Source organism: Lates calcarifer, linkage group LG13 (assembly GCF_001640805.2).
Source record: "Lates calcarifer isolate ASB-BC8 linkage group LG13, TLL_Latcal_v3, whole genome shotgun sequence".
Lineage (NCBI taxonomy): Eukaryota > Metazoa > Chordata > Actinopteri > Centropomidae > Lates > Lates calcarifer.
Window position 1 is genome coordinate 20,266,647 of NC_066845.1, and position 27,604 is coordinate 20,294,250.

General features: G+C 39.6%; 1 protein-coding gene across 4 annotated transcripts; it reads left to right on the forward strand.

Moving 5' to 3' along the window:
• The first annotated feature begins 276 nt into the window (after positions 1 to 276).
• ppp3cca (protein phosphatase 3, catalytic subunit, gamma isozyme, a) lies at positions 277 to 27,586 on the forward strand. Of its 4 annotated transcripts, XR_001960228.2 has the most exons (15): positions 277 to 994; positions 5,342 to 5,539; positions 7,378 to 7,502; positions 12,895 to 13,006; positions 14,850 to 14,995; positions 15,200 to 15,339; positions 17,026 to 17,103; positions 17,188 to 17,282; positions 17,392 to 17,517; positions 18,286 to 18,363; positions 19,224 to 19,308; positions 20,292 to 20,389; positions 23,128 to 23,154; positions 24,952 to 26,837; positions 26,919 to 27,586. XR_001960228.2 is itself a non-coding variant. In XM_018669092.2 (14 exons), exons 1-14 carry the CDS (start codon positions 934 to 936, stop codon positions 25,107 to 25,109), a joined length of 1,527 nt encoding a protein of 508 aa, XP_018524608.1. In that variant the 5' UTR covers positions 277 to 933; the 3' UTR covers positions 25,110 to 27,586. The 4 variants fall into 4 exon arrangements, 3 of the variants coding, with proteins under 3 accessions (XP_018524608.1, XP_018524609.1, XP_018524610.1); XM_018669092.2 differs by having other exon boundaries at positions 24,952 to 27,586; XM_018669093.2 differs by having other exon boundaries at positions 24,961 to 27,586.
• Positions 27,587 to 27,604: the final 18 nt, after the last annotated feature.

Genomic DNA, 27,604 nt, shown 5'->3' on the forward strand with positions numbered 1-27,604 from the left:
TTCAAATACAATTAGGTTATGTTATAAATGACAGTTAAAGCTAATACTACATACAGTAATTCATTAGTTCGACACTTACTTCAAAAGTCTTTTGTCCAGTGCAGCAGTATTTAGGGGTATTTACCATCTTTTATGTTCTCTCATGAGCAGACACCACCACCAGAGACCCACTGGTCACTCTGAAGGTTTGTGTTTTTGAACAACCCCCTAACCCACGTGTTACGTTTCCATAGTCACGTCACATCGACTCCACCATGTTGTAGGAAATCCACAGCTGCTCCTCACTCACTGTCAGATTAGAGTTTAATCCGAGGAGGAGGATACTCTGTCAAGACGCTGTCTGCATCTTGGAAGGATTCTTGGTGTTTATGCATACTAAATAAACGCGACTTTACGCGCTGCTGTCATTTTGCCCACGGTACTCGGCTTGTACATAGAAGATGAAACGCCAGTCTTCCGTTGCCTGTCCGCCGACTTGCCAATACGTTAAGATGTTAGCTGGCTAACTAGCTGAAAAAGAGCAACTAAATCGGATTAGCTGCTAACGGCAGCCTCCCTCTAGGTAATATCCAGGTATTATTTGCTGTACTTGGCAAGTGTTACAGAGCAAGCGGTCGCCTGTTTTTATTTATTTTTTAATCACGTTTCTACGACTGTGTCAAGATTGCTACTTCAATAATTTGCTAGTATTAATGTTGCTTCAAGCAAGCTAGGTCACTAGCCAGTCAAACCACAACAATAGCTGGAGCTCCTTCGCTAGCTAATCCTTACTGTGTGTTGGAAAGAGCAAACCTAAAACTAGTGCCTCCGAACCCAACTGAAAGTCAAAACGGAGCTGACGGCCAGACCGAGGTGCTAGCTTGTCCTCAGGCTAGGGGGCAAGAAAGCTATACAAGATCTGATCCTCGAAATTAGCATCCAGTCGAAGCAAGAATGTCAGGAAAGGACAAAGACAAACAGGAGAAACAGTCTACAACAGAGCGGCTGATAAAAGGTGAGTGTGTCTTCAGTGATATGTCTGTACAGTACTTACATCTTAACGCACATCTCAACGCATGAATTGAAAACCACCTGTAGCGTTTAGAATAACTTCTAAAGTCTAAACCCCTTCCTCACCGAGAGGCGTATGTATGTGTGTGTTTTCTACAGTAGTCACATTCGTAGGGTCTTTAAAGCCATTCCCTTTTTACCAGACGATGCTCCATTACCTGCGGATATGGTTGAATCAGGGTATCTTTTTGTGATTGCTAAGGATAGAGCTTCTTAAAGGTATCATCTCCAGTTGTCCACTGGTGATACACCGCCACACAGCAGAAATCAAAGGCGAGAAGTCGTCCTATGTCGGTGCTCAATCTCCTTGACATTTAGGATGGCTGAAATCTCAATTCATGAGGCAGTTGCTCACTCACAGGAATACTCTAGGTCTGCTCAGGTTACCAGCAGAGCTTGACAAGATGGATTCCTTCACACTGAGATCGTGGCTCATTGGACATACAGGACACCATTTGTTGTGTCTACCCAAGACAGGACAGGCAGAGCCAAATCTGAGGTAGCTCCTGAGAGAGAGAACCCAACCCTACCCCTGCCACCCGCCTCTACTACTTAATGCCAACACAGACCACATCCCTGTCTGTCTGCAAGGGCACTGGGAGAGTGTCCTGCCAGTTGACTGGAATGCTGAAGTGTGAGCCAGAAAGGAGAGGGTGAGTTAATTGTGGAAAGAATCTTCCCAGTGATGTTCCCAACATGGTCAGCCACATGGTGGAGAGAGAATAAGAATATGACAAGGAAAAAGACAAAGAAATATAAACAACTGTAAAGGCAACTATGTGCTGGCAGTGAGCAGCAGTGATGTTTCCAGTGTAACTGGTGATTGTAAGAGGGCTTAACTGGTAGACTACCTAAGACTAATGCTGCTCTGGTTGTGTAAGTCAACAGTTAAGCTCTCTCACTGCAGAGTATTTGCGGTCGACCCGGTTAGCTCAATCATTTGGTCATTTGATCTGATATGTTCTCCCCAGGCTGTGTGCGATTATATTGCAGACTGATTTGTGAATGGTGCCACCTGTACTTGTTGAAGACAAGACATGGCCCTGCTACATTTGGATTTTGAAACCATTGTTGCTTGCCGCCATTGTGACAAAGATTCACTGTGACTGATTGTGTTGTAAATTTCAGCCACTGTTGCAGTGTTTTAGAGCTGACCCTCTGTGTTCGAAATAAAACCACAGGGAGATGTATGGTAGTACTACCACACCACACGAGTGACTGATGGAGATGACGAATAAACCTGAGGCCTGGCTATTTAGCTTGTGAGGATAATGCATTCACTGATAATTAGAGCAATCTGAAGTGGACTTCATGATTCATCTAGCCAGAGTCTGCTCCATTCATCTCTACCCAGCCGCATCTTTGTAATTCAATCCTGATCTATTGTGTTGTTTTTGAAACAATAGTGAACATATTCTAGACGCTGGCTCATATCACTGTCCAAAACATTATCCTCGGTGGGCAGGATGGTAGATAGTAGTGTCTTTGTTTCTTGAGTCGTTTGTTGTCATGCCAGACAGCGTGGGTGTTGATGCAGTGCAGCAGTGGCCCACTGTGTGTCTGTGGTTTTGAAGAGTTCATCAAACATTAATGCTAATTAGGCCAGGCAGTCTCTAATAAGAAGCCAGTGTCAGGGATGTGACAGCTTATCATTTATAACAAAACATTTTTCTTCATCGGGTTATGTGTTGAAAAAAAGAGCATCTCACTTTGTCTGTCCTGTTGTTTTCGCTCGCCGCACAGCGTAGTCTGTTTGGATTGAGTGATGCTGTTTATTGACAGTTAGAGATTCATTCGTATCTGTATTTGAACAGACTGGTCCAGCCTTGATTGTACAGGCAAACAAATGCAGAATTTGTTGTTACTGTAATTATTATTACGGGGGAGGGGGAGTGATGGTGTCATTCCTGGAGTGTTCATTTTTTGCTATTGAGACCAGCTATTATTGTCCAGCATGAGTAATTACTGCCAGCCTCCAGGTAAATACTTATACTACTGGCTTTTTCCCGAAATGTTTAACGGTCTGGTTATCTCTCCTACTCTGTGTCATCATGTTTTCATAGAGTCTGCTTTGTTCGTACCGAAGCCTTCCTTCAGTGTGACGAGGCTTTTAAGTAAACAGCCCCTGAATCTGGAAGCCCTTGCTAATAGAGGCTTTACCTAATCTGTTCTTAAGGCTCGTACCTCACCTTACAGCTCTCTTTGCGGCCGTGCCTCGTAGGCCTGGGAGCACTTACTGTTTATTTATATCACACTGGTCAACGCATGACAGCTTGTTCTCGGCACAGGCGAGCCAAGTTGGAACTGTGCTCTGGCTTTTCCACTGCAGGCCAGACTATAGTCTGTGGCCTAACATGAGTTACCTTCATCACCTACACTGAGTCAAACACCACCTGCAGTTCCATTTTCACAGCCTTTGCTTTATTGTCATATATTTCGTTTAAAATCTAAAACATAAGAAAACCTGCCTCTGAGCTCTAATATGATCCTCAAGGCCAGATTTAAGTACAGTCCTGAGTGAGAAATACATTTGGCTACCGCTGCACTCAGGCACAGCATCACTGATTAGCAAACGCACCCACACTAAAAACTCATTAACGCCTTTTTTCATAGTGCACTTGGATTTGCTCTGTGTGGGTGTGACACCATTCTCAGAATGCCTGTCTCTCTCTTTCTTGTTCATTGCTACTGGCGCTGCTTATCACACAAGTACTGCTGATCTACACAAGCTAATATAGGTATTTATGTCACATTTGATGGCACAGGGTATCCTGTGCACTGACCTGTGAATGGATTTGGATGATATCTCAGGAATCCAGGATGAAATCATTAGTAAAAGTGTGTACTTTGGAAAGGTTTTCTCGTTTTTTTTTTTTTTTTTTTGGCCCTGGAAGTGAGAGGGCTTGGATCACACTCTACTCTCTACTCTAGGCTAGCCGCCCCCACCCACACACCCACCCACACACAGACTGTCATAGACTCCAATCCTGCCCCCCACCCATTACACGTCACATTAACGTTAAACACACATTCATGCGTTACATTAATGCACATCTCTCTGGACAATCACTGCCACCGTCACACATTTGCACTCTACACTTTTACATTTAAATTAGTATAAATAAGTATATTTTTGTTCCTTGTAAATATAGTATTTGCTTTTTGCTCTTTACCCCTTACTCTTACTTCTACTTTTCTGTCTTTGTTTACTATATCTGTTTTTTAGTGCCAATATACCAAGACAAATTCTTTGTATGTGCAAACTTACTTGGCAATAAAGTCTGATTCTGATTCTGAATTGTTTTGAACAAGCACAGCTTAGCTTGCAGCTATCTGCTGCTGGAGTTGTATGAACTGATGATGCTGCTGTGAGTGTTACAGCACTAATCTGCACAGTAGACAATTTGGTACAAAGTTAAAATTGAGCCTTTTTAATAGTGTGTGGTATGAATGAAAAGGAGTATTTATACATGCTGCTGAGTTTGTATTAAATGGTACTATGTTCCTTTTTTGGGTAAAGAATAGCTGTCCTCATTTCATCTGTAGTTGCTGTGTTCTCAGTAAGCTAATGTCTTAACTGCACTTCAGTTTTACTGCTGGATCTTCTGTTAGACAGTGATAAATTTTGCAGTTTTACTTGTTGCATACTTGACAGTGTTTTGATCATGAAGCTTTCAGGTCTCAGCCTCGGAAGCACTGACCTTTTGTGATGACAGTAAAAGGATTGTGTAGGTGGTGTGGAGCAGATTACTGAGGGAGGGAGGGTCATGTGAGGTGTGGGGCTTCTTACTGTCTGTCTTAGGCATCTCTGGCATAGCATTATCTTGTAGGTGTATGTGTCCCTCCTTGTGTGCCAGTAACTTCATCTTAGCTCAGTCACTGAAAATGTCACCTGTCATGATTACAACTTAAGTAAATGCAGTCTGAGATGCAGCACATTTATTCTGGTTCATGTTTCTCTCTGGGCTGATATCATCTGATATTTTACTGGTATGAAATAGAAATCTTGTCTTCCAGTGATAGTGATTTTCTGAGCCTTACTGTCAGAAGTGCAACATGAAAATTAATGGATTTTGTAACTTCTGTTATTCTTTTACTTTTTTGATTTGAAGTATACACATCATGTGTGTATTCAGTTATAGATATGTGTTATGTCTGTGTGAAATCCAAACACACAGATTTGACTGAGGTGTTAATCCAAGAAGTGTGAATTTTGATGAAAACTGTGTCTCATGCTTCACATCTGCTCTAGCCTGTTTATCATAACAGACAATGTTGCTTCCCCCCCCAGCTGTGCCATACCCTCCGCAGCATAAGCTGACTATGAAAGAGCTCTTTGAAGATGGCAAGCCCAATGCAGAGCTGCTCCGCAATCACCTTGTCAAGGAGGGCAGGGTTGAAGAAGATGTGGCTCTAAAGATCATCAATGATGGGGCCAACATCCTCCGCCAAGAGAAGTGCATGTTGGAAGTGGAAGCGCCTATAACAGGTAGGCTGGCAGATGCCCACTGAGAGCCCAGAAGGGACCCTGTTGTATATGTATTGTACATTTAATTATGTTATTCCTTTTTTTATTATGTGAGTTAGTATGACATAACAAAGATTGAGACCATTCTTCAACCGGAAGTCCAGGGTTCAAACTCCCTATAATATTGGCCATCCACCTGTCCTGTATCTGTAAGCAAGACAGTGCCAGTCTGTTGCTGACCCTCATTTCTGAGCACCTTGGGAACATAAATGTCTTAGTATATGCTCATACTGTGTAAGATCTTCTGTGCAGGATGGTCCAGTGGAGATACCTCCATTGCTGACCTGATAAGTAGTGTTAGTAGTAGTAGTAGTAGTAGTAGTAGTAGTGTTGTGAACACAGAGTAACTACAGCACCAACCAAGGCATTATGTCATAGCAACAATGTGTTTGTACATCGGCATATGCCTACTTCTGTGCCAGATCCAAGGACCTTGCAGACTGTCAGAGTCAGCTCAGTCATCTCAGTTCTTAAAAATATCTGCTCCCTCTTAGTTGCATGGCATCAGTCCAACAAGCTCATTCAAAACACACTCAGAAACTAGAAAATGGAATGTTTTATTTCATTTAGCTCAAAGAAACAAACTGAAACTTTAAAAAGTCATTTACACAGATTTAAACTTGAATATTATTTTTGTTTTGGACAAGTGAGAACTGGATTTATAAAATACTCAATGTATTCTGTATTTTGAGGAAATGTCACTTCCTTCCGTTGTATCCTATCAGGAGAGATGGCACTTGAAACACAGCCTTTAATACTTATTGTCTGTATGGTTAAATCTGGGTAGAGCCAGTGTGACAGTGTCTTTGCATGGTTATATTACTACAGTAACAGTAGATAGTACAAGCTTTACAGCTAACAGTTGTTAGTTAACAGAGATAATAACCATCCATTCATCCATTATCTATACTGCTTATCCTTAAGGGTCATGGGGGCTGGAACCAGTCCCAGCTGACACTAGGCAAGAGGTGTTGTACATCCTGGACAGATCGCTTGTCTACAGGGATTATATGAAGATGCTAATTGTTTTGACACCAAAAAGTATTTATAGTTGTTTGCATATTTCACACAAACATAAATCTTTGTTTTAAATGCTGCATCTGTAAATATCTGAAACTAGTGTTGGCATTTGTGTTGAATATTTACCATAATTGCATTGCTATAATGTCTTGCACAGAAGGTCAGATTTCAGAAGAATATATTATATAATTATAATGATTATTGTAGTGTGACCATTCAGTCCTTACATCTATGTATCAGTACTGTTATTTGATACATACATTGGCTTCAATTCAGTCACATTGATGGAATGGAGTCAAAGCTATTCCCTCTTCTGCTGTGATTATTGAGATAAAAACTGGTTGCTATCATTCCTGCTGCCACTGTTAGGATTTTTTTAGTATCATTGCTATTATTGCTAATGTCACTCATAATCAACTTCAGTAAACACACTTCAAAAAATGTGGAGTCTTTTAATATTTGTTAGAAAACTGTCGTCCAGTTTGACAAAACTGTTTAATAAAAAACTGTCTGACATTTCCAGTGTTCAGCTCTACATCACAATATTTATTAAAATAACAAACATTATTCTTTGTCTTTTAGAGTAATGTTTAAAGCAAAACTGTGTTGTCTCTGTGTCAGCTTGTAAGAGATGGATATAATGGATACATAGCTTTGGCTAATCATCATCTGAATATACATTCTGTATATCCAGACTGAGATTTTTATTATTTTTTTTAAACTAACTGTATGCCTTGTTGTTGATATTGTGTAACAGCAGTGTGTTTGTCTTTTGGCAGTATGTGGTGATGTCCATGGACAATTCTTTGACCTTATGAAGTTGTTTGAAGTGGGGGGATCACCCAGTAACACACGGTATCTCTTCCTCGGTGACTACGTAGATCGAGGATACTTCAGTATTGAGGTAAGTTATTGTCTCCTCACATTTCCTTGATTTGTTGATATTTATTTTACAGTTAAATAAAAACCATTTGGGTTGTGTGTGAAGGCAGCAGTCATTGTGTTGTCAGTAAGGACACTTTGATACATTGGTTGACAGCTGATTTCACAAATATGTAGATGTCATTGTTTTCTTTAGAATTTCTTTATTCAAGGATAATAGACTGTGGAATTCTGCTGTCTTAAAAGTGTCAACAATCCATATTCAGACTTGTTTGTTAGACGATATATTGTGGGTATGTAACAATGCGCAGTGCTCACAGTTTCATTCAGTCTTGCTAACATTACAATGTAACTCCATTATAGCTTTTGCCTTACATTATAGTTTTGTATTTCTAAAAATATTTTATAAAATTTGATTTTATAGGAAAAGGAATTATGTAGTGAATTGTGACACAACAGTAAATTAAACTCAGTATTATATCAGTATTGTACACTGACGTGTTTTCTGTATATTATTACAACGCCTCAGTATTAGTGTGTGATGGCTTATTAAGCCTTGGACTTATTGTTGGCTTCTGACACTCTGACACTGCTACTTGTATCCTGAATCAAGACTACTTGTTGCAACTTAAGTTGAAAAGAGATGATATAATGGAGACAAACCGGATAGCGGTGTGCTCCATATTGATTCTCAGCATGGTTAACATGGTGATCAATGGTGAGATTAGCTACTAGAGCTGAAGTCCCACTGATGTGCTACTTTGAAGATCTTGCTTCACTGCTTCTTGAGCAAATATATTTTGCTATCTGAAATTCTATTTCAGTGACAACTCCAAAGAGCACAGTTCATACATGCTGATGAACACTTAAAAATAAGACAGAGGATTGGAACGGAGAGCTGGAGTTTATAAAATGAAACTGCTGTGCTCTTACTGAGACCCCTGACTGGAGGGTGGCAGCCATTGTAAGCTTAGAATCATGGCACTTACAGTGGTGACCCAGTTTCATGGGGAAAACAGAATTAAAACATCCTTAGAAAATACTACTGCTGTATGATAATCTCCTCTGCTGTCCACCTGTATTGGCATAAGTCATACACTTGGAATGATTTGTATACGTATAAAATATTTTTTGGTTACGGGTCTCTGTGAGTGTCAAACATTACCTGTAAGTAGCTAAAACAAGAGAGAGACCATTGGAATCAGCTTATCAAAATGAAAAATATAGTAATAAAAGTTTTGTGTAAGTTGGTAGCATGCTGACAAAAAATTGCCAGAAATTGTGCAAGATGACATGAACTAGCTTTGGTCTTGATCTAGATAAATGATATCTAGGTATATTGTGGGAGTAGTGTGAACCTCAAAACTCTATCATTTATTGGTTGTGACCTAACATCAGTATTTTTCAATGTGCATCAATCTCAAATTTTTACATATTTCAAAGTGTGTGTGATCATATTTTAGCACTTGTTGTGGAGCAAGAGGCCTTGTAGCATACACGACAGTGCAGAACAGAAGTACAGACATGGAATTTTAAGGGGGATAAGGCCTGTATAAAGCCTTTTGTGGTTGTAGAGCTGTGTGAAGTCTGATAAATTGCCTCAAGTGATTTAACGCAAGTCAGTGTCAGTTGGAGTTGAAGAATACAAGTTTGAAAAGGAAAAAATCGAGAGGTGTGGACCGTCTGGAATATTTGTAAAGGAGAAGCAGAAAATAAAGTGTATTTCAGAAAGATGGTGTGGAGCAACAAGGCAGTATGCTAACATTTTGACCACCCTGTGGGGCCTTTTGATGGATACTGGGTAATACACTGAGGTGGGTGAAATGTCACAGATGAAAGGAGGAGACTGAAACAGCATAGAGAATGATAGGCTGATGCTGATTTAAGGTTTGTGTCAGCTGAAGACCTCAGAAATTGCCACTGGGCTTATTTTCCCCTTGTATTTCTACAGAAAAGTCACAATGTAAATGCTGCCAAGCCAAAGGACAGGGATGACCTCTTCTCCACTTGAAAAACACTTCTGAGCTACAGCGCTTATCAGTGTCACACCAGTGCTCCTCCACCCTGCTGCTGAAGCATGAGTGTGATCACAGAGGAGTGCCTAGAGTGTACATCCTGCTGTCAACACTGTGTCAGAACTATCGTGGAGCCACTAATTAAAAGTAATTGAAGACATGTATATTTACCTGATATGCAGTCAAGCAGTCACTCAAATATAATTTAAAAACAGGGCCTCCAGGAGGGATGGGCCATTTAGCTTGTGAAGACACTATCTGGTTATTGTGGCATTGGTTGGACCTGGGTTTGGCTTTTTGCAGCTTATTGTAAGCAGTGTTGACCAGGCTGCAATCTCAATCAGTCTACCCAGTTTTTAAGCAAAAATAACACAAGCCCTCCAACTTTTATTGCTTTTTTCTATCATTTATGACCGTAAGGTCTGTATCTTTAGGCTTTGGGCTGATGTTGAAATTTCAAGATGCCACCTTTAGCTCTAGAAAGTTATACTAGGCATTTTTCATTACTTTAATTTCATAGACTAAATGGTCGATCCGTTAAGGGAAAAAAATAATTGTTCGATTAATCAGAAATGACAACAGTCAGTGGTTGCAGTCCTAGACTGGTGCTCATGCTCTGATATAGGTAATGAGTATAGTCACGTAGCTACAATATGAAGTGGTTGGTTTGAAATGTATGGGCCATTCTCTCTACACATCAGAGGAAGAGGCTTTGTCTGTTTTGCTGATGTTAAGTTGCCACAAAACAAAGCAAAAGAGCTGAGAAGAGAGATTCTCAGCTATTTGCTCTCACTAGCTGGCCTGAAAATTCTCCTCATTTTTATAGAGGCTCACAGAGCTCACTTCACATAAGACAGATGTAGGAGAATGGATATTAGGATGTGGTTACCTAGGTAACATAAAGACTCACTGTAGCCTCTTGAAGTAGCGTATTACCTTTGCAGGCCAGCAATTTGCCAAAGTCTAAATTCAGTGCATGTGAGCAATCCATGTCATTCTCTGAGCTCTTCTTTATCTACTTAGAAATGTCTCTTTGATCCAAGAGAGTGTGTCTGTGTACTAACCGTCCAGCCTCCGTACACACCAGGCACAGACTTAAGTGTGTGTGCACCTATCTACATATGTGTGTGTGCGTGGGCTAGAGGTGATGTTAGCCAGTGTTCATGTCTGTCACACAAAGCTTTGTGCCATTTCCTTTGTCTGCCTCCCCCACCTTAGGCTCGAACACAGAGTGGCTGGCTAAAAGAGAGCAGAGGGCTCTCATTAAAACCCATGTCAGCTTCCAGCCGCTCCAAGCCATGTCCCTTTCTCCGCCTCTGCACATGAGAGATCAAGTCACACCGACAGCCCCTTCTACACATTTACTTACTCTTCACAGTTCACTGTTCCTCCCAACAATTGACCAATTGACATGAACAAGACTGGGTAGTCCTGGCTCCCCCACTCCATTTTTGTTTTCTTTTTCAACATTGTCAGTTATGTGAATACACATCTGCTGGCTGTGGTTACCTTGGCATCTTGTTCCAGTGACTTAATAGCAGGCCATGGTTAGTGCATGTTAAAAGAGTGGGCTGAGAGTGGCAAGTGGCAGCTATTGAGCAGTGCTTTGTCTGAGTACAGAAAAGAAAGCAAGTTGATTTGGATTGTAAATGCTGGTCTGCTTTTCATAATGTGTCTCTTTTTAAATTAGAGCCTCTGATACAGCCAGAGGAAAACATGCTTCTCATATGAGATGAGTTTGTGAAGGAAAAACAAATCTTTCCCTGGAACTCTACAGTTATCAAACCTATTCCTGTTGCAGTAGTTATGTTGATGACTTATTGTACCTCCAAAGTTTTTACTGACTTCGATATTGCCCATTTTGTTTACATGCTCTTTTGTTTACACAAATGTCATCAACATTTTAGCCAACAGGATACCAAAGTAAACAGCAGTGTTTTCTCTACCATTATAGGCCTTGGGCACAGAGTCTTTTTACAACACGTAACTCTATGAAATGAAATGAATAAAAAAAAAATGCTGAGACACATTTTTTTGTTGTCATTTCTGGTCACGCTGCTTCTGTCTTCTTGTCTGTGTCTGATTTTTTACCGTGGGTACAGTTTGATAGCTCCTCCATCCACACACACACACTAACAGTCACCACCAGGTGAAGTGATGATAAAAAATTACTTGAGACTAACAGGCACTCCACAGCTCAAGTGTGGAAACATTTTGGGTTTAAACCATATCTACCGACTACAGTCTTCACGCCAGGTGCTCAGGGGACATTGGTGAATTGCCTGGGTTACTCTCTCACCCTTTAAACTGCACAAGTCTCTCCATTCACATCACTCACATGCTGCGCCACCCACCACCACCAGTAAATTCAGTAAAGTTAAATTTAATGCAATATGAAGCACAGCAGGCAGTTAGGTTAACTTGATCAAGGTGTGGCAGAAACATAGAACATGTAAATGTTCTATATACGCTTTTCTGGAAAATATTCATAGAATTGTCAGTCACAGTCCTCTGCTATAATGTGAACAGTGCAGCCCTGAAACAACTTGCACTGGTAGCTGAATTTCTTGGTGGGGAAATGTACTAGAGTCCTGTAGCACCTTCCAATAAATAGTTAGACTGACAAAAAATAGCAAAACCTGCAATCGCTCTCTGGTTACTGCATGTTGACTGCAAGAATTCACTGCTTTTCTCTGTTTTATATCATTTCTATCTGAACATCTTTTGAGTTTTGGACAGAACAAGACATTCACTTTAGGCTTTAGAAAGTTTAATGAACATATTTACCTATTTTCTGCCTTTTTGTAGAAAAAGCAATTAATCAGTTAATCAAGGAAATAACAGGTAAATTGATCAATAATGGAAATAAATAATCATCACTTGTAGCCCCAGTCCATGATAATAGTATAAGCAAGGAGGTATCTGAGACAGGTATGTTCACATCTTCTGTAATTCCCATAATGCTGAGATGTGGTCAAGAGCTGACTGAACACTGAAAATTCATCCATTATCTATACCGCTTACCCGTTAAGGGTCGTGGGGTGTCTGGATCCTATCCCAGCTGTCATTGGGCGAGATGCAGCACCAACATATATATAAATAAACAACCATTCACACTCACACCTACGGGCAATTTAGAGTCATGTCTTTGGACTGTGGGAGGAAGCCAGAGTACTCGGAGAGAACCCACACAGACACAGGGAGAACACAGAAAAGCCCCGGGCCTGAACCAGGCTAACCAGTGCACCACTATGCTGCCCTGAATGCTGAAAATGAATTATACAATCACTTTTCAAGCTTATATTTTCAAGGTCTGTGCATCATTGACAGTATACATCTCTGACTTCTCCTACTCCTCCCCTCTTCCTATATTTTCTATCTCACTGTCTGTCCTCCCAGTGTGTTCTCTACCTCTGGTCGCTCAAGATCAACCACCCCACCACACTCTTCCTCCTGCGTGGGAACCACGAGTGCCGGCACCTCACAGAGTACTTCACCTTCAAACAGGAATGTAAGTGCAGCACTTCTCTCAGCCATGTGAAGGCCAATCTAATGTACTCTTATGCTGTCTGTACCACTTCAGAGTGGCCTGTATCAATCATGTTTAAGATTTCAGACAAAGCCAAAGGCACTCACAGTATGAGTGCACGATTGCTTGGACAGTCAGTTCTGAAGTTTAGACAGTTTGTTGCTTTTGTCAGTTTTTGCAAGAGGAGCAGTAACTATGACATGACTAAATCATCTTAATAAATTGACCAGCCTTCCCACAAGTAGGATATGTTTGTCAGAAAGTGTGTGTGAGATCAGGAAGTCCAGGCACAAAATGTGGCAGTTCATCAGCATTACTCCACAAAGGAGATGAAGCCTTTTCCTTTTCATGTTGCAGATGATGAACTGCTGGAGCATGGAGAGCAGCCAAGCATGCTGTTGATGCTTTTCAGACAGTTACACACGCACTGATTTCAATCTGTGACAGCTGAGTGTGTGAATCCGTCCGTGTGTTATTATATGAGTGCGTGTTTGAAGCAGGTGTGGAGGCATTAGTATGCACACTCAGAAACAAAGACATTTTGGTAGACAGCAAAGACAACCTTGCCAGCTGCAAATAGATTTCACTCACTACATCCCTGTCCCGTCACCTCATTTACACACACACACACACACACACACACACACACACACACACACAGATATGCACACACATGCTGTATCATTACACACTGAACATATATATATGTCTCAGTCTGTAGATATTACTTAGAGTAATTAGAATGATAGCAGTCAGTAGCATATATGTAAACTAAATGTGCAGATAAAGTAGTAGGGGTCAGGAAAATATTCATTTCTAAAATTAATTGGTTGATGCTCAGAGCTCTTGATTGTGAGTTTAGAGGGTTTCACCATTAGTGGCCGCTGGCTGACTGACAGACCACTCACCTCTGTATACCATTTATTTCATTGTACAACAGCAAAATCACATTCAGGGGGAGGAGAGAAGAGTTTAAAAGCTTATTGACTGAATGCGATGAACGTTAATCAATATAAGACATTCTGCTTCTTGATACTGTATAATTTGTTGAGTTGGTGTCAACCCACCCCAAGCTTTTTAATTTGGGCCAGTTGTTGCTCTGCAGAGTTGCATTAGTGATGTAACAGTCAACAGAAACAAGTGTTACTTCATACTTGTTAAAAGTCCTCAAGATTCAATGATTGAGACTACGGATGCGTCTATCATTTCCATTATCTATTAATCCTTCTATTATTTCCTCAGTTAATTGAGTATTTGTTTGGTCTTCTTAACGTCAGAAAATAGTTAAAATGCCCATCACAATTTCCTTTAGGCCACGATGATGTCATTCAATTAAATAGTTTTATTCAACCAACTGTCAAAATTGTTTCCTTATAGCTCAATTAATTTTCTGTCAATTGACTAATCGATTGACTGTAGGTCACACCCGTCTTCTATAAAAACAGTTGATCCCCTAAGAGTAAATATAATTTTCTCTAACTACAAAAACTGCATCATATATCTCACACAGTGAGTATACAATGAGTATATTCATGATGTTTTTTTTATTCATATGAATCTGTACAGACATGTAACCACAGATACAGTATTTTGTTGTTGGTGTTGTCTGAATTAAGAAAGTTAAAAAAAGTAGTCATCATTAATTTCTATAGGTTAAATGCAAGTAGCATGAACAGACTTGAATCTGCAGTCTTTACCACACACATTGTGCTGCCCTGTCTGTGTCCTGTGGGTATATACTGCAGAAGAATTACAGACTATTGTTGTGTGTGATGAGCTTCAAAAATGAACCATATGTTGTGTTGCTGGCATGTGTTTGCTGTAGGTAAAATTAAATACTCTGAACGGGTGTATGATGCCTGTATGGAGGCCTTTGACTGCTTGCCCCTCGCTGCCCTGCTCAATCAACAGTTCCTGTGTGTACATGGCGGACTCTCACCAGAAATCAACTGCCTAGATGACATAAGGAAAGTAAGTGAACAATGACTGACACATGAAGTTGTGTTAGAATACTGAAATAGCATAATTCTGATTTTTTACTATCTTGGAATTGAAGATCTGTAAAATTGATGAAAAGTTGATTTTATTTGTTTGAATTGCTTTTTTGTACACGTTTTCCTTTATGTAAGAAGTCAGTGTAAACCATACAGTGTGTCTGTGTTTTGTGCTCAACAGTTAGACAGGTTTAAAGAGCCTCCAGCATTTGGGCCAATGTGTGACCTGATTTGGGCTGACCCTGGCGAGGACTACGGCAGTGAAAAGACATCTGAACACTTCAACCATAACTCAGTCAGAGGCTGCTCCTACTTTTTCAGGTACTTGATTAAATTGCTGCATTCATCAGTCCCGCTGCAGCTTCACTTCACTCTTTGGGGATACTAATGCCAAACTGTCAGAATAGATCATTTTCAACACTTTATTATATTATCAATTGATTTTTATCAAATTGTGGGCTGTGTTTTATTTGTAGAGAAATGTTAGACAAATGCAAAAATAATGACAAATGATAGTATAATAGTAAACAGGCTGCATCACACAGGCCAGTGGAGGTAGCTTCACTTTTTAGTAGGTCAAACAGCTTATTGAGGCACTTTCAAAATGGCCCTGTCACAACAGGATAAAAACAGCTTGTTGAAAATAGGTTAACACAATAAATATGCATCTAACAAACTGGTTTAGAATATATTGATTAAAATATGTTCAGAAATGGTTAAAAGCAGACAAACAACTAATAGAACATTAAAATTGCTTTTATGGAATTCTGTAGGTGGTATGACACAGCTCATTCAGAAAAGGAAAAAAGGTATTGATATTGGGACAGCTTCAATTTTTGTACTTAAGAACTGGGCTAGCACTAGTCCTGATACGACATGACATCATGAGTCCTACAGCAAAATGACTTCTATGACCAAATACCTGCAGAATGAATGACTGTGTCAGCTGTACATTATGTACATTATATGTATTAAGCAGCAAATGTTAGCATGCTAACATTCTAAATTACAATGGTGGTAAACATTATACCTGTGAAACATCTGCATGTTTGTATTCTCCTTATAAGCATGTTAGCAAGTTAGCATTTAGCTCAAAGCATGGCAATGCCAAAGTACACCTTAACAGAGCTGCTGTTGTGCAGTAGACTCTTGTTACACAACTTCCTAGTGTAACTGTTGCATTAGTGTGCATTATCTTTCTAATGTAGTAGCTTGCTGTTTACAACAGAAAGTAAAAGAGGTAATGGGTTATAATCGATGCTCAATCAAAATGCTGTTTAATAACAAAAAAACACAGAATATCTCAAATGACAAAATGTTTTCCCGGAAGCCAAATGACAGCTTGTGATGCTACAGTGACTTCCTGTTGTTACAGATGTTTCCTCAGAGGTGATTTACACATTATGAGTTTATAAGTTTTGATGATTAACCTGATTATTATGATTACAATGATTATGATTTAGATTTAGAAAATCACTGGTTTAAATCACCCTGTAGTTAGAACCAAATGTATGGATTTACAGGGAGGTAGTTCAACTAAATCCTGTCCTTGTCTGAAATCCACTGTAGTGGTAAATATCAGAAACCATTAATCTTTGCCTGATGTTGATATAATGAAATGTCAATCGCCCACTCATTTTTCCTGAGCATTACCAGTGGATTAGTTGGGTGGTGAAAGGAAAAAAAGGCAGTAAAAACCCTCAAGTACCCTCACCCAGCTGAGCTCCTCTGCTCTCTTGCTTTCTTCCCTCAGCTCTGGCTGTAGTTCTCAGCCTCTGGAGAGGCCAGCAGAGCCCATAAATACCAGAGTCTTGGCTCTGGGTGTTCAGCATCTTTAAACCCCTTGCTCAACAGGCCAGAGGGCACGGCATGCTGAAAATGAATATCAGTTAGTGAATTGGTCATAAGTGGTCCCGTGCTGTTCCTTTAATGGTTTAAGTTTAGAATATGCTTTGATAAGTGTTTTAACAGGTCTCTCTCCTTATCTGGCTTTCTTTCTCTTTGCAGTTATTCAGCAGTCTGTGACTTTTTGGTAAATAATAACTTGCTGTCGGTAATAAGAGCCCACGAAGCACAGGATGCAGGGTAAGTAGGGTTTCATTTCATTCATTTCCAGCATATTATAATAAAGAATATGTTTGATGAGTCTTTTTTTTTGTGGTTGTACAGGTATCGGATGTACAGAAAAAGCCAGACCACAGGCTTTCCTTCATTAATCACAATCTTTTCAGCTCCAAATTACCTAGATGTCTACAACAACAAAGGTTTCTGTCTTTTTCTCACTCTCACTGCTGTTGTATTTTTTTTTCCTGCATTTACCAGGCTTGAGTCCTTGAATCTATCCTCCCATCTCTTTCCCTCTGTCAATCCTAGCTGCTGTATTAAAATATGAGAACAATGTGATGAACATCCGACAGTTCAACTGCTCCCCCCACCCTTACTGGTTGCCCAATTTTATGGATGTCTTCACATGGTCTTTGCCTTTTGTTGGAGAGAAAGGTATGTTTGTTGTTTAATTGGGGAAAATGTGAGTGGAAAGCCAGAAATAAAGCCCTTTTATTGACTCATTGATGATTCATGAACTTTGTGGAATATCCTGACTGTCCCAGAAACTGTGAGATTATTTTTCCTCTATTAAGTCATGGGATGGGGTGAATTTTAAAATGGGCTAGATTATGATATATTATGCTTTTCATCAAGGTTTTCTATCTTCAATTATAACTGAACACAGCTGGTAGAATTTAAGACTAATGCAGAGGAACATATTACAAAGTTTAGTATTAAATAGTATAAGATTTCTTCTAACTTAAAAATCACTCAGGTGTTCAGGAGTTACTAAAATCATGGATGATGTTTTTGTTCTTGCATGTTAACCCACTAACTAAATTGGAAAAGTTTGCCAGTGTGTTCTTTTTAAACATCCACATCTAAAACTGAAAATGCTGTATGCCCAGATAGCAGTCTTTATATATATATATATATATATATATATATATAGGGAGAGAGAGAGAGAGAGAGAGAGAGTTTTTTGAGGTATTTTAACAAGTAGTTTAACAAGCAGCAATAGAACCAAAGGAAATAACAGAGTTCATATTTGGAGAGGACAGTAAGGTGTAATTATAGACATGTTCATTTAGCAGATGGAAGTGCTCTCCTCCATTTATACCTGCAGAAATCCATACAGAAGTCACACAGTGTCATATAAACCTTTCTTCAAACATGGGTTTGGCACCAGTCGAAATTTTTAAAGTGGCTTCTCTCCCACAGTGACGGAGATGCTGGTGAATGTACTGAACATTTGTTCTGATGATGAGCTCATGTCCGAGGGAGATGACCTGTATGAAGGTAAGGAGAGTTAGAATATTGTTGTTGAAGAACCATGCACAAAGTTCACCCTCTTGATTTTAGTGTGTAGTATAGACTGGTGTTCATCTACCGTTACAAAATGGAAATTGGCCAGTTAATACCTTCATCTTCTGATATATTGAATATGATGCAGACTGCAAGGTATGTATTGTTTGGTGATAAGCACTATGCATGTTGTTTCATTGAAATTCTTTATTTTTTATTGATTCTACAAAAGTTAGCATGAATTGCTTTGTTGTAAGGTTTTGTTGTAAACATACTGTCTCTGTTTCTTAGACATTGCCATCCTGGAAAATAAGTGTTAACTATTACATTTTGAAATTTAAAGATGTATATTAGCACAGAATATAGGTTACTGGTTTCTTTTGACTAAACATACATAGACCCTAGTAAGTCTGCACATGTGCTTGGGCTGTATATTTTCTCTAAATCCTTTCTGCATCTGCTCTCTTGTTCTGCAAATTGTATTTTCAGTTTACTTTTTAAATTAGATCAATTGTAAATGAGTTCTGGCACACACTTAATTGACATAGAATGCTGGGAGGTGACTTCTACACACCACTTCATCATAATTCAGCCTATGTCCCACATGTCTGATGTTGATGATGGAGTTCTGCTCCTTGGAGGATGGCTGCTATGCTTGAAACACACCATTAAACCCTCAATTTATCTCTCAAATGTATCAAATGTATTGTTCTCTTCCCACAAGTCTTTTACGCAACATATTGTTAATTTTAAGCAAGTGACAAAAAGATCAGTAGCAAAGGATGGAAGCAGCAGTATTGAATACTCAGAGTGGTGTACCTGTGTGTTAACCCTTCATTCTGGACTTGTTCCAGGTGGCACCTCAGCGATGCGAAAGGAGGTCATCCGAAACAAGATTCGTGCTGTGGGGAAAATGGCCCGAGTCTTCTCAGTCCTCAGGTCTGACCCTGTCATTAATACTCTCCCTTTGATGTTCCTCTTCCTTTCTCATGATAACACTCCTCTGGACATGTATATATAGAGCTACAGTGAGCTCAGTGGGGTTGGGGTCAAAATTACCAAATTGAATCATAGGTCACCACAGGGCAGGGGAGAGGCCAGAGTGTCAGTGAAATGAATGGAATCAGTTGAGTGCACAATGAAGTTGTGTTTGAAAACCCAATGTTGCCCTGCTAGGATTAATGAGCTGGCATGAGATTAGTCACGATGCACCTAGACTGCATAATGACATTAGACATTATTCCAGATTAATGCTGCTGCCTCTAGGTTGTCACACTGCTCCGAGTGGGCAAGATGGGGAGCAGCCTGTCTTTCAGACCAGTACATATGGGTCAGCAGCTTAAAGGGTGTTTCAGAAACAGATAAATTAGGAAATAAAAATGTACAATTCCAGATGTTACTTGGTCAGACATGTTTTCATAGATTCTTAACCGTTTTGACTTTATTCTAGTTTATAAAACTTTCAAGATGAACACATTGCTTTGCAGGATGAATATAATGTGAAATGTACATTTCAGATACATTTTAAAAGTGATGGGAAAGTCCCATTTCAATTGTAAACTCCCGTTTCTTTTGACTCAGTGGAGGAGAAAAAAATAAAAATGTGAAAATTCAAGTGTGTTGATATAAAAGTGTGACAAATCTTAACACTTCAAAATAATGCCTCAGCTATTAAAATTGACACAAGTCATCAGTGACCCACTTACAAAACCAGGACAAATGTTAGTGGCTTGGCTGGAGGCATTTAGAGTCGTCAGTCTACCAGTCTATCAAGAAGAGAGTTGGCACAGATTAAATATCGAGTGATGACTGAACTTAAGATCTCTTGGTTACTAAACAGTTTCATAACCACCACGTATCTGCCGGCCTGCCAGCTGAAATGTAATCCATATGTGTGTGCCTGTGTTTTGTTTGTGCACTAGGGAGGAAAGCGAGAGTGTGTTAACACTCAAAGGCCTGACCCCGACTGGAACTCTTCCACTGGGAGTGTTGTCAGGGGGAAAGCAGACCTTACAGACCGGTAAGTGTGTTTTATATTCAGTCACCCTGTTCTTTGACTCCTCTTTGCTAGCTGCCACTTTAACTCAACCTGCTCTTCCAGGGACATTTCCGTACCCCTTGTCACCAAGTGTGTGTGTGTGTGTGTGTGTGTGTGTGTGTGTGTGTGTGTGTGTGTGTGTGTGTTTTTCTTTTTAACTCAGAGTATTTGCTGTAGGCAAACCTTTTTTTCCATCATGGCAAGTGGTGGTGTTAAAATACACAAGATACTAAGTAACTGCAACACATTTTCCTGTATTAGCCATACCTGCAAGGAGGAATACTTGCTTTGCAAGGTAGTATACAGTCACAGAGCAGAAAATATGAATATGAATATTTTCATGCTGAGGGTAAGATGAAAAGATTGATGCTGCTCTCATGTGTGTACAGTTAATATGTTGCAAGAGCCAGCACCCAAAACAATATCACTAAAGTTTGTATAGAAAATATGAGTTGGCGCTGGCAGCTGGTCAGTGTACCTTAGCATAAAACTAAAGGTTATGTTACATTATGACATTACAGTTGGAAACAGCTAAACTGCCACGATCTAAATGTAACAAAATGTGCCAGCCAGCACCTCTAATGCTCACTAATATGTTATATCTTGTTTGTGCAATCCATACAAAAACCAAAGTATTAAAATGACAATTTGCCCTTTTTCTGTGCTGGACTATTTCTTGGCTGGAAGCACTATCTCTCTTTACACTGGTTTTATTGCAACTGCTTTCAGCCAGTAGGTGGATTTTGTTAGCACTGGACAGCCAGGCTAGCTGTTTACTCCTGTTCTTAGTCTTACTGCTAAGCTAAGCTAATCAGCTGCTTACTCCAGCTCACATTTTCCATACAGGAATAAGTAGTACGCTCTATCATAAAGCAAATAAGCATATTTAACTGTTCCTTTAAGGAGAAGATAAGGTGGACATATCTTCTGCTGTAAAGTTGAGGTCAACAACAACAGAGGTCAAAATTTATACTAGAACCCTTAGATATTGTTGAAAGCAAAAATACCAATTAACAGATTTTTGATGGCAAAAAGTGTTATGTAATGTCTTTCAATCAATGAGCAGGGCTTCTGATGTGACTCAAGATTCTTCCGTGTCCAAAATATAGAGACAAATCCAACTCCAAAAAAGCAGATATTACAGTGTTCCAAGAGTTCCTGATACAATGCATAATCAGGATCCACAAATTCTGTATTTTAGGATCTGTCATCACCAATGTAAAATTCAACTTCTGTTTTTTTGTGACCAAAAGGACACACTGTCATTGTTCATTCCATGACTGATTAGGATAGTGTGCTTGAACTTTTGATTTTTACAGTTACAAAGATACACCCTTTAAGCATCACTAAATATTGGTTATTTCCTTATTGATGGTGGAGCTAAAGCTGTCTGTCCTGACATCCAGTTTGGGGAAACCAGCCTCCATGTCTTATTAGTCCCTTTGAAGGGTTCAAGATCAATGGCACCATGCCCACCACAGGAGGCACTGGCTAGACTTTGACTCGAGCCCTCCCTCTATGCAGCAGAAAGTTTTGGGGCTGAGCTGTGGGCTGGGTGGTTGGGGAGGTCAGCCTGTCACCTGGAAGTGGCTACTGACCCTCTGATCTAAAGGTCAGCGACTGGCCTCATCCGCTAGAGGACATGCTGGGAGTCACGCTTTGCTATGCTGGAGGCTTACAGAAGCTGCGGAGCAATCGAAGAAGAAACCACATGTTGTGACCTTTTGGAGAATGTCATTGTCCATGTCCTCTCCCTTAGCCACAGGTTTCAGATCAGCAAGGCTGGTTCAAACAAAGGGACAGCCAGTAATTGTGTATTTTTGTCCATCCTTCTTGATTGTTCACTTTGTTTTTCCAAGCCCTAGCTGTAGTTTTTGAAGCTACTGTACTACTGGTGACATTTTGGGGGGTGGTGGTGCTCATTGATCTTTGAATGGCGGTTCCTTCTGAGAGACTATGATAAGAGGAAAGAACCCAGTCCATGAGGATTTGGTACAGATTTGCAGACAGCTACAAAGTTGAGATTCAAATATTCTACACAGCTGCACATTCAGCAAGAGGTGAATATGGTTGTTTGTGTATTCAAATATCAGGTACTCCAAAATGCCAAACTTTTAACACTTTTTAAAGGAGAGATTTTAATCATTTAAAGTTCACCACTGAATATTTCTAAATTCTTAGCTCTGAATATTTTTTTCACATTTTGGATTGAAGCTGTTTCCACATGTGTGTGAGTGAATAAGTGTGTGCGTCTGTGTGTACGTATCTATCTGAATAAACATGTGACTGCATGTGTACTGCAGCTTTACCTTCATGTAAGGCTGCACTGTACAAATGCGTCTTCCTGCCTGGTCATTGTTGTGCATCTTGCCCCGGTCTTAGACTCTTAGTGCTCAGCCAAATCCCCCCTCAGCTCTCCATACCTAAGTCCTTGTGACCCTTTAACACCAGCACCATCTTAAATCTCCAACAGGCTTCTTCTCTCTAACCTTACCGCCCACCCACTCACTAACCTATATGTTTTGATGACATTTTTACAGCTGCTATGAATTTTGCTTCCATATTGACTGTGCCATGGGTGTTGGCCTATATTCTGCCATCTGTTTCCCGTGTTTATTGCACCAGGCTTTGCAGTTTGATATTACTGTTTTATTTGCTGTCTCTGGCCGCCTTTGATGACTCAATTTTTTCCCCTCCTTCCTCAACTCCTATTAACATAGCTACCATTGAGGCAGCTAAAGCAAAAGGTACGCATGGCTGTGTGGTTCATATCTCATGTCTTTGTTTTGTGTGTGTTGTTCACATTTTAAACACAGCCCCACCCTTAAAATTTGAAAGTTTTTGTCTTGGTTTTCTTGTCTCTTACTCTCCTCACTGTTTTTAAAACACTGATTATTGTATTATTGTATACTACTTCAGTTTGGGTTTCTCTTGCATTACCAGCATCTGTTGGATTATACTGGTTCCATCATTGCATAAAGGTTTATGTAACATTATTCATTTACAGGTTGACAGTCAATCAGTAGCAGAATCATAGATATTGTAAGCTATCATGTGACATGAATTGAAAAGAAGCTTCCGTAAGAAGACAACTACTAAAACCATTATTACTGTTATATGAAAAAAAATCACTTAAGGAAGTACTTGCAAACAAAATTCTTTTCATCTGCCTTTGTTGAATCAGGCTTGCCAGGCTTGTATACATCAGAGAAATAAAGCCCGTGCTACAAAAGGGCTTGTTATGTATATCAGGTTTAGGACCTGATTTGTCCTTTGTTGACAAGAAGTTCCTGACCCTGGGCACAAAGGCTTTTCTTGCCAAGTGTGGCTCTCCACACACAGAAAAGCCTGCTAAGACCTAGCTAAGATAAGACCAGGGACATCCCTGCATGGGATATTTTCAGAAGCTAATCCTGTTACACCATTTGGCTGTTGCTACACTTTCTGCCCCCTCTGATTGATAGTGGCATTTAGTGGTTCAGCAGGCACCACTCCTGAGACTCATGATTTTTTTTAATTTATCAAACATTCTACATGTAACAGATTTAATGTTTGTGGCTCTGTTGTAGAGCACATCAAGAAATGGGCCAGTATACCATCACAAAGATTTCAGGCAGCATAATTTAAAGCAGTAGTTCCCAACCATTTGGTCTGATGTACCCCCACATTCCTGTCAAATAAGCTCAAATACTCCTTCATAGACACCAGCTATCATGTTCCAAATATGTTCATTTCAGCTGATTAAAAAGTTGACATTAAGTAACACTAAGATCACTAAGACTAAGCTAAATAGATATTAGTTTTAGCGAATTACTTAGACATCAATGGTCACTTGCTAATTAGTTTTCATGCACCTGCAATAGCCACACTTTGATGAGTATTAGAACTGCAGCATAACTGGTGACAGTAAACTCCTCTATCTTTCTACGTATTCCTTTGTAACTGCAGAAGTACTCCACTGGGTACAAATGCTCCTGGTTGGGAATCACTTATTCAAAGTATGGCTAATTCAAGAGAGCACAAGTCGTTCATTATCATAGATATCTGGTTGTGCAAGAGAACCCTTGAGAACCTTGTTTGTATGGCTGTAAATCCACCTATAAAACCTTCACCCCTGAGTGTTCACTCTCTGTTTAACTTGATAATTTCAATGACTGAAGAGAATGTCTGAACAGTCTTTACAAGTTTGCTTTTCGTTTGCACACGTTTCTGTCTGGTTTCCTTGGCTGTTTCGGGACGTTACCGTAAGTCTACAAAGTGTGAGGTGTTATTGTTGTAGCTTGTCCCACTGGTGTGTGAAGACTAGGAGTCATTGTTTACCTGTGCATGTGTTGTATTCACTGATCATCTGTACTGTGCAAGGCTGATACTGTGTTTTGTGCTTATCAAGTGTAATTACACAAAGAATCCACATTGATTTAGGCTGCTTAAAAAGCTAAAGAATCTGGTTTATAGCAGATATGTACAGTAACATGAGTAGGGAAGTTACTCAAGTGTTTCTGGCTTTTCATAATTTTATACCTTCTGTCTCTTCTGTCCTTCAGCCATTCAAGGCTTCTCTCCAACAAGGAAGATCCGCAACTTCGAAGAGGCACGTGGCCTGGACAGGATAAATGAGAGGATGCCACCTCGCAAAGATGGCCAGCAGCCAGATGGTACCACGATCAACACCAACACCCCCAACAAGAATGGCACTGGATAGAAATGCAACCCTCCCATTTTCACACAACCCACACCACCTGACTCATTGCCCCTAACCTCTCTCTCTCTCCCCCCTTCTCTCTCTTTTTGTCTCTCTCCGTCTGTCGCCTCTACTGAAACTGCATATCCATCTTCTACTCGCCTGCAGTTGGGCGGGGAAAGGAAGCGGACACATCAGTAAATTAAAAACAAAAGGAGGCCACAGCGCTGGGAAAACACTTCCAGCTGCTGAAAAAAGACAAACATATGATATGTTATCTGGGGAAAAATCTAATCTTATTTATGAAAGATTAATTATATTAGATATATTGTGTGATAGCAACAATCATTGAATGAAGACATTTTGCAGTTGTTCAAATGTATACTGTACACTGAGGTCCTAACTTATACATGTCAAAGGTATAAAAAAAGGTAAATTTTATAAATTTGAGTTGCTACAGATAGATGAATCCCTTTTATCCAGGAGTTTTAGTCACTTTAAAGTTTTTTGTGGTCTCCATGTGTTTGGTAAGGGAAATATGAAGTATGAATACTGTGGCCTCAACCGCCTCATTTGGATCTTGCAAGGTTCTTTGTCAAGATATTGTAGGCACTCAAGGGTTCACATACAGTGCAGTGTTTGCTTATATGTGTGTCAGTTGACAGATAAATTATATTATTATATATAATGTATTGAAAGGTGAAAAAAGAAGGGAAGTAAATTATGTAAGAATAATTATTACAATTTCATATTTTATATTCAAAGCATAATTTTAATGAAGACTTAAAATCCTATTCATTTTCCATAAAACTTTGATGAACCCCCAAAGATGCTGAATGGATTTTTGTTCAGTATTTTCACTTCCAGAGTAACAACAATTTCTTCCTGTATTATTATTTGTGAATGAAACAGTGAAGGTGAAGGATTAATGCTTTGTGTGTTGCTGGCAGTCCTGTGCTGGTATGACTTGTATTCACTTGATGGCAGCTAGGATGTTCTTGCTCCGCTAAACCAAAAAAGGGATATACAGTACAGCATGTCTTACTCTATCACCACAACCAGATCTGTCAGTACTCTCACATAATGGTTGGAAAGCACTTCTTCTTCTTCTTCTTCTTCTCAAGTACTGAAGTTAAGCTGACCTTTCTGGGGTTGAGCACTGTGTATGAAGATTACAGCATGAGAAACCAACTGACACAAAAGGACACATTTTCTCTGCGATCATCCCTTTGGACTAAAGAGGACATATTTGCTTACAAAGCAGAGGAACTGCTGGCCATACTGTCCTCATAATAGACTGATATTCATCGTTGCTTAGGAAATTTCAGTGTATTTAACAGAATCATGGCAGTTTGATTTGATGTTTTATTGTCAGACACTAAAAAAACGGTGTGTTTTTGGGGCTTTTCTTTGTTTCTAAAGCTGTATTAGTGTCTCCATCTACTGTTGATTATACAGTATGCAGATGTTTTTTGAATTGTGATAAACATACGTATCAAATAAGGGAAACATTTGACATTCATTGAAGTGACAGCATTTTGACGATGCTGTGCCCAGACACAATGGACTGAGTCATTCCTCTCAGCAGGGATGATACTATAAAAGGTACCACCACCACACTAATAGCTGTCTATCAAGGCCTAACAGTACTGTAATCATCTCAACCATGGCTGACTCATATATACAGTATATTTTTACAGCGCGTGGTCATACCAAGATGGGGACCATTAACACTTGCTGAGGTTGCTGGTGTGTATATGTTTTTCTGCTCTGAAGTATTCAGACATTGAGCTCTCTTTTGGTCTGAACACCTCCACTCCTCTTTCACAGGCACTCCCAACCCTTTAAGACCTGCTTCTTCAAGGACATAAGACCAACTCAACTGGTGCTTCGACACACCTGACTGTAATTCTGTTGTCTTTTGTCAATCAAGAAAGGAGGAGGAAATAAGCTTTAAGATTTGCTATTCTCTTGTGATTTTTTTTCTTTTTTCTTTTTTTTTTTTTTAATGAGGTGTTTGCGCTCATGTGCCATGCCACCTTGGCCACACATGTCAAGATCCATATGTGTGTGTGTGTGTGGATGGTGAACAGAGTCAATCCGGGAGACTTTCAATCACACATTATTGAAGATTAAGTGTCAGTAATATTAATCTCAAGCTCCTTAAAATTCCCAAAATGTTGTTTGCCGTTATGTTCAGTAGACTTCTGGGAAAGCTTCCTAAAGATGAAATATTTCGGTTTACATTCATAACTGTGATATTAAAATTTCTTTTAAAGGTAAGGCTTTATTGGGCGAGCCGTACCGTATACTGACCTCCTGTTAGGTCCTATACATCTTGAAGAATGTAAAAAAAAATATTGTTCATCAAAAATCTTAAAATAGCTGTAAAAAGGGGTGAAAAAAAACTGTACCGTACTTGTCATGCGAGGCCATGAAATCTTTTATGTAGATGTATCACTTGAAAGAAAATAATAAAATTCAAATACAGTGTTTTATTTGACTTGTCTTGGATG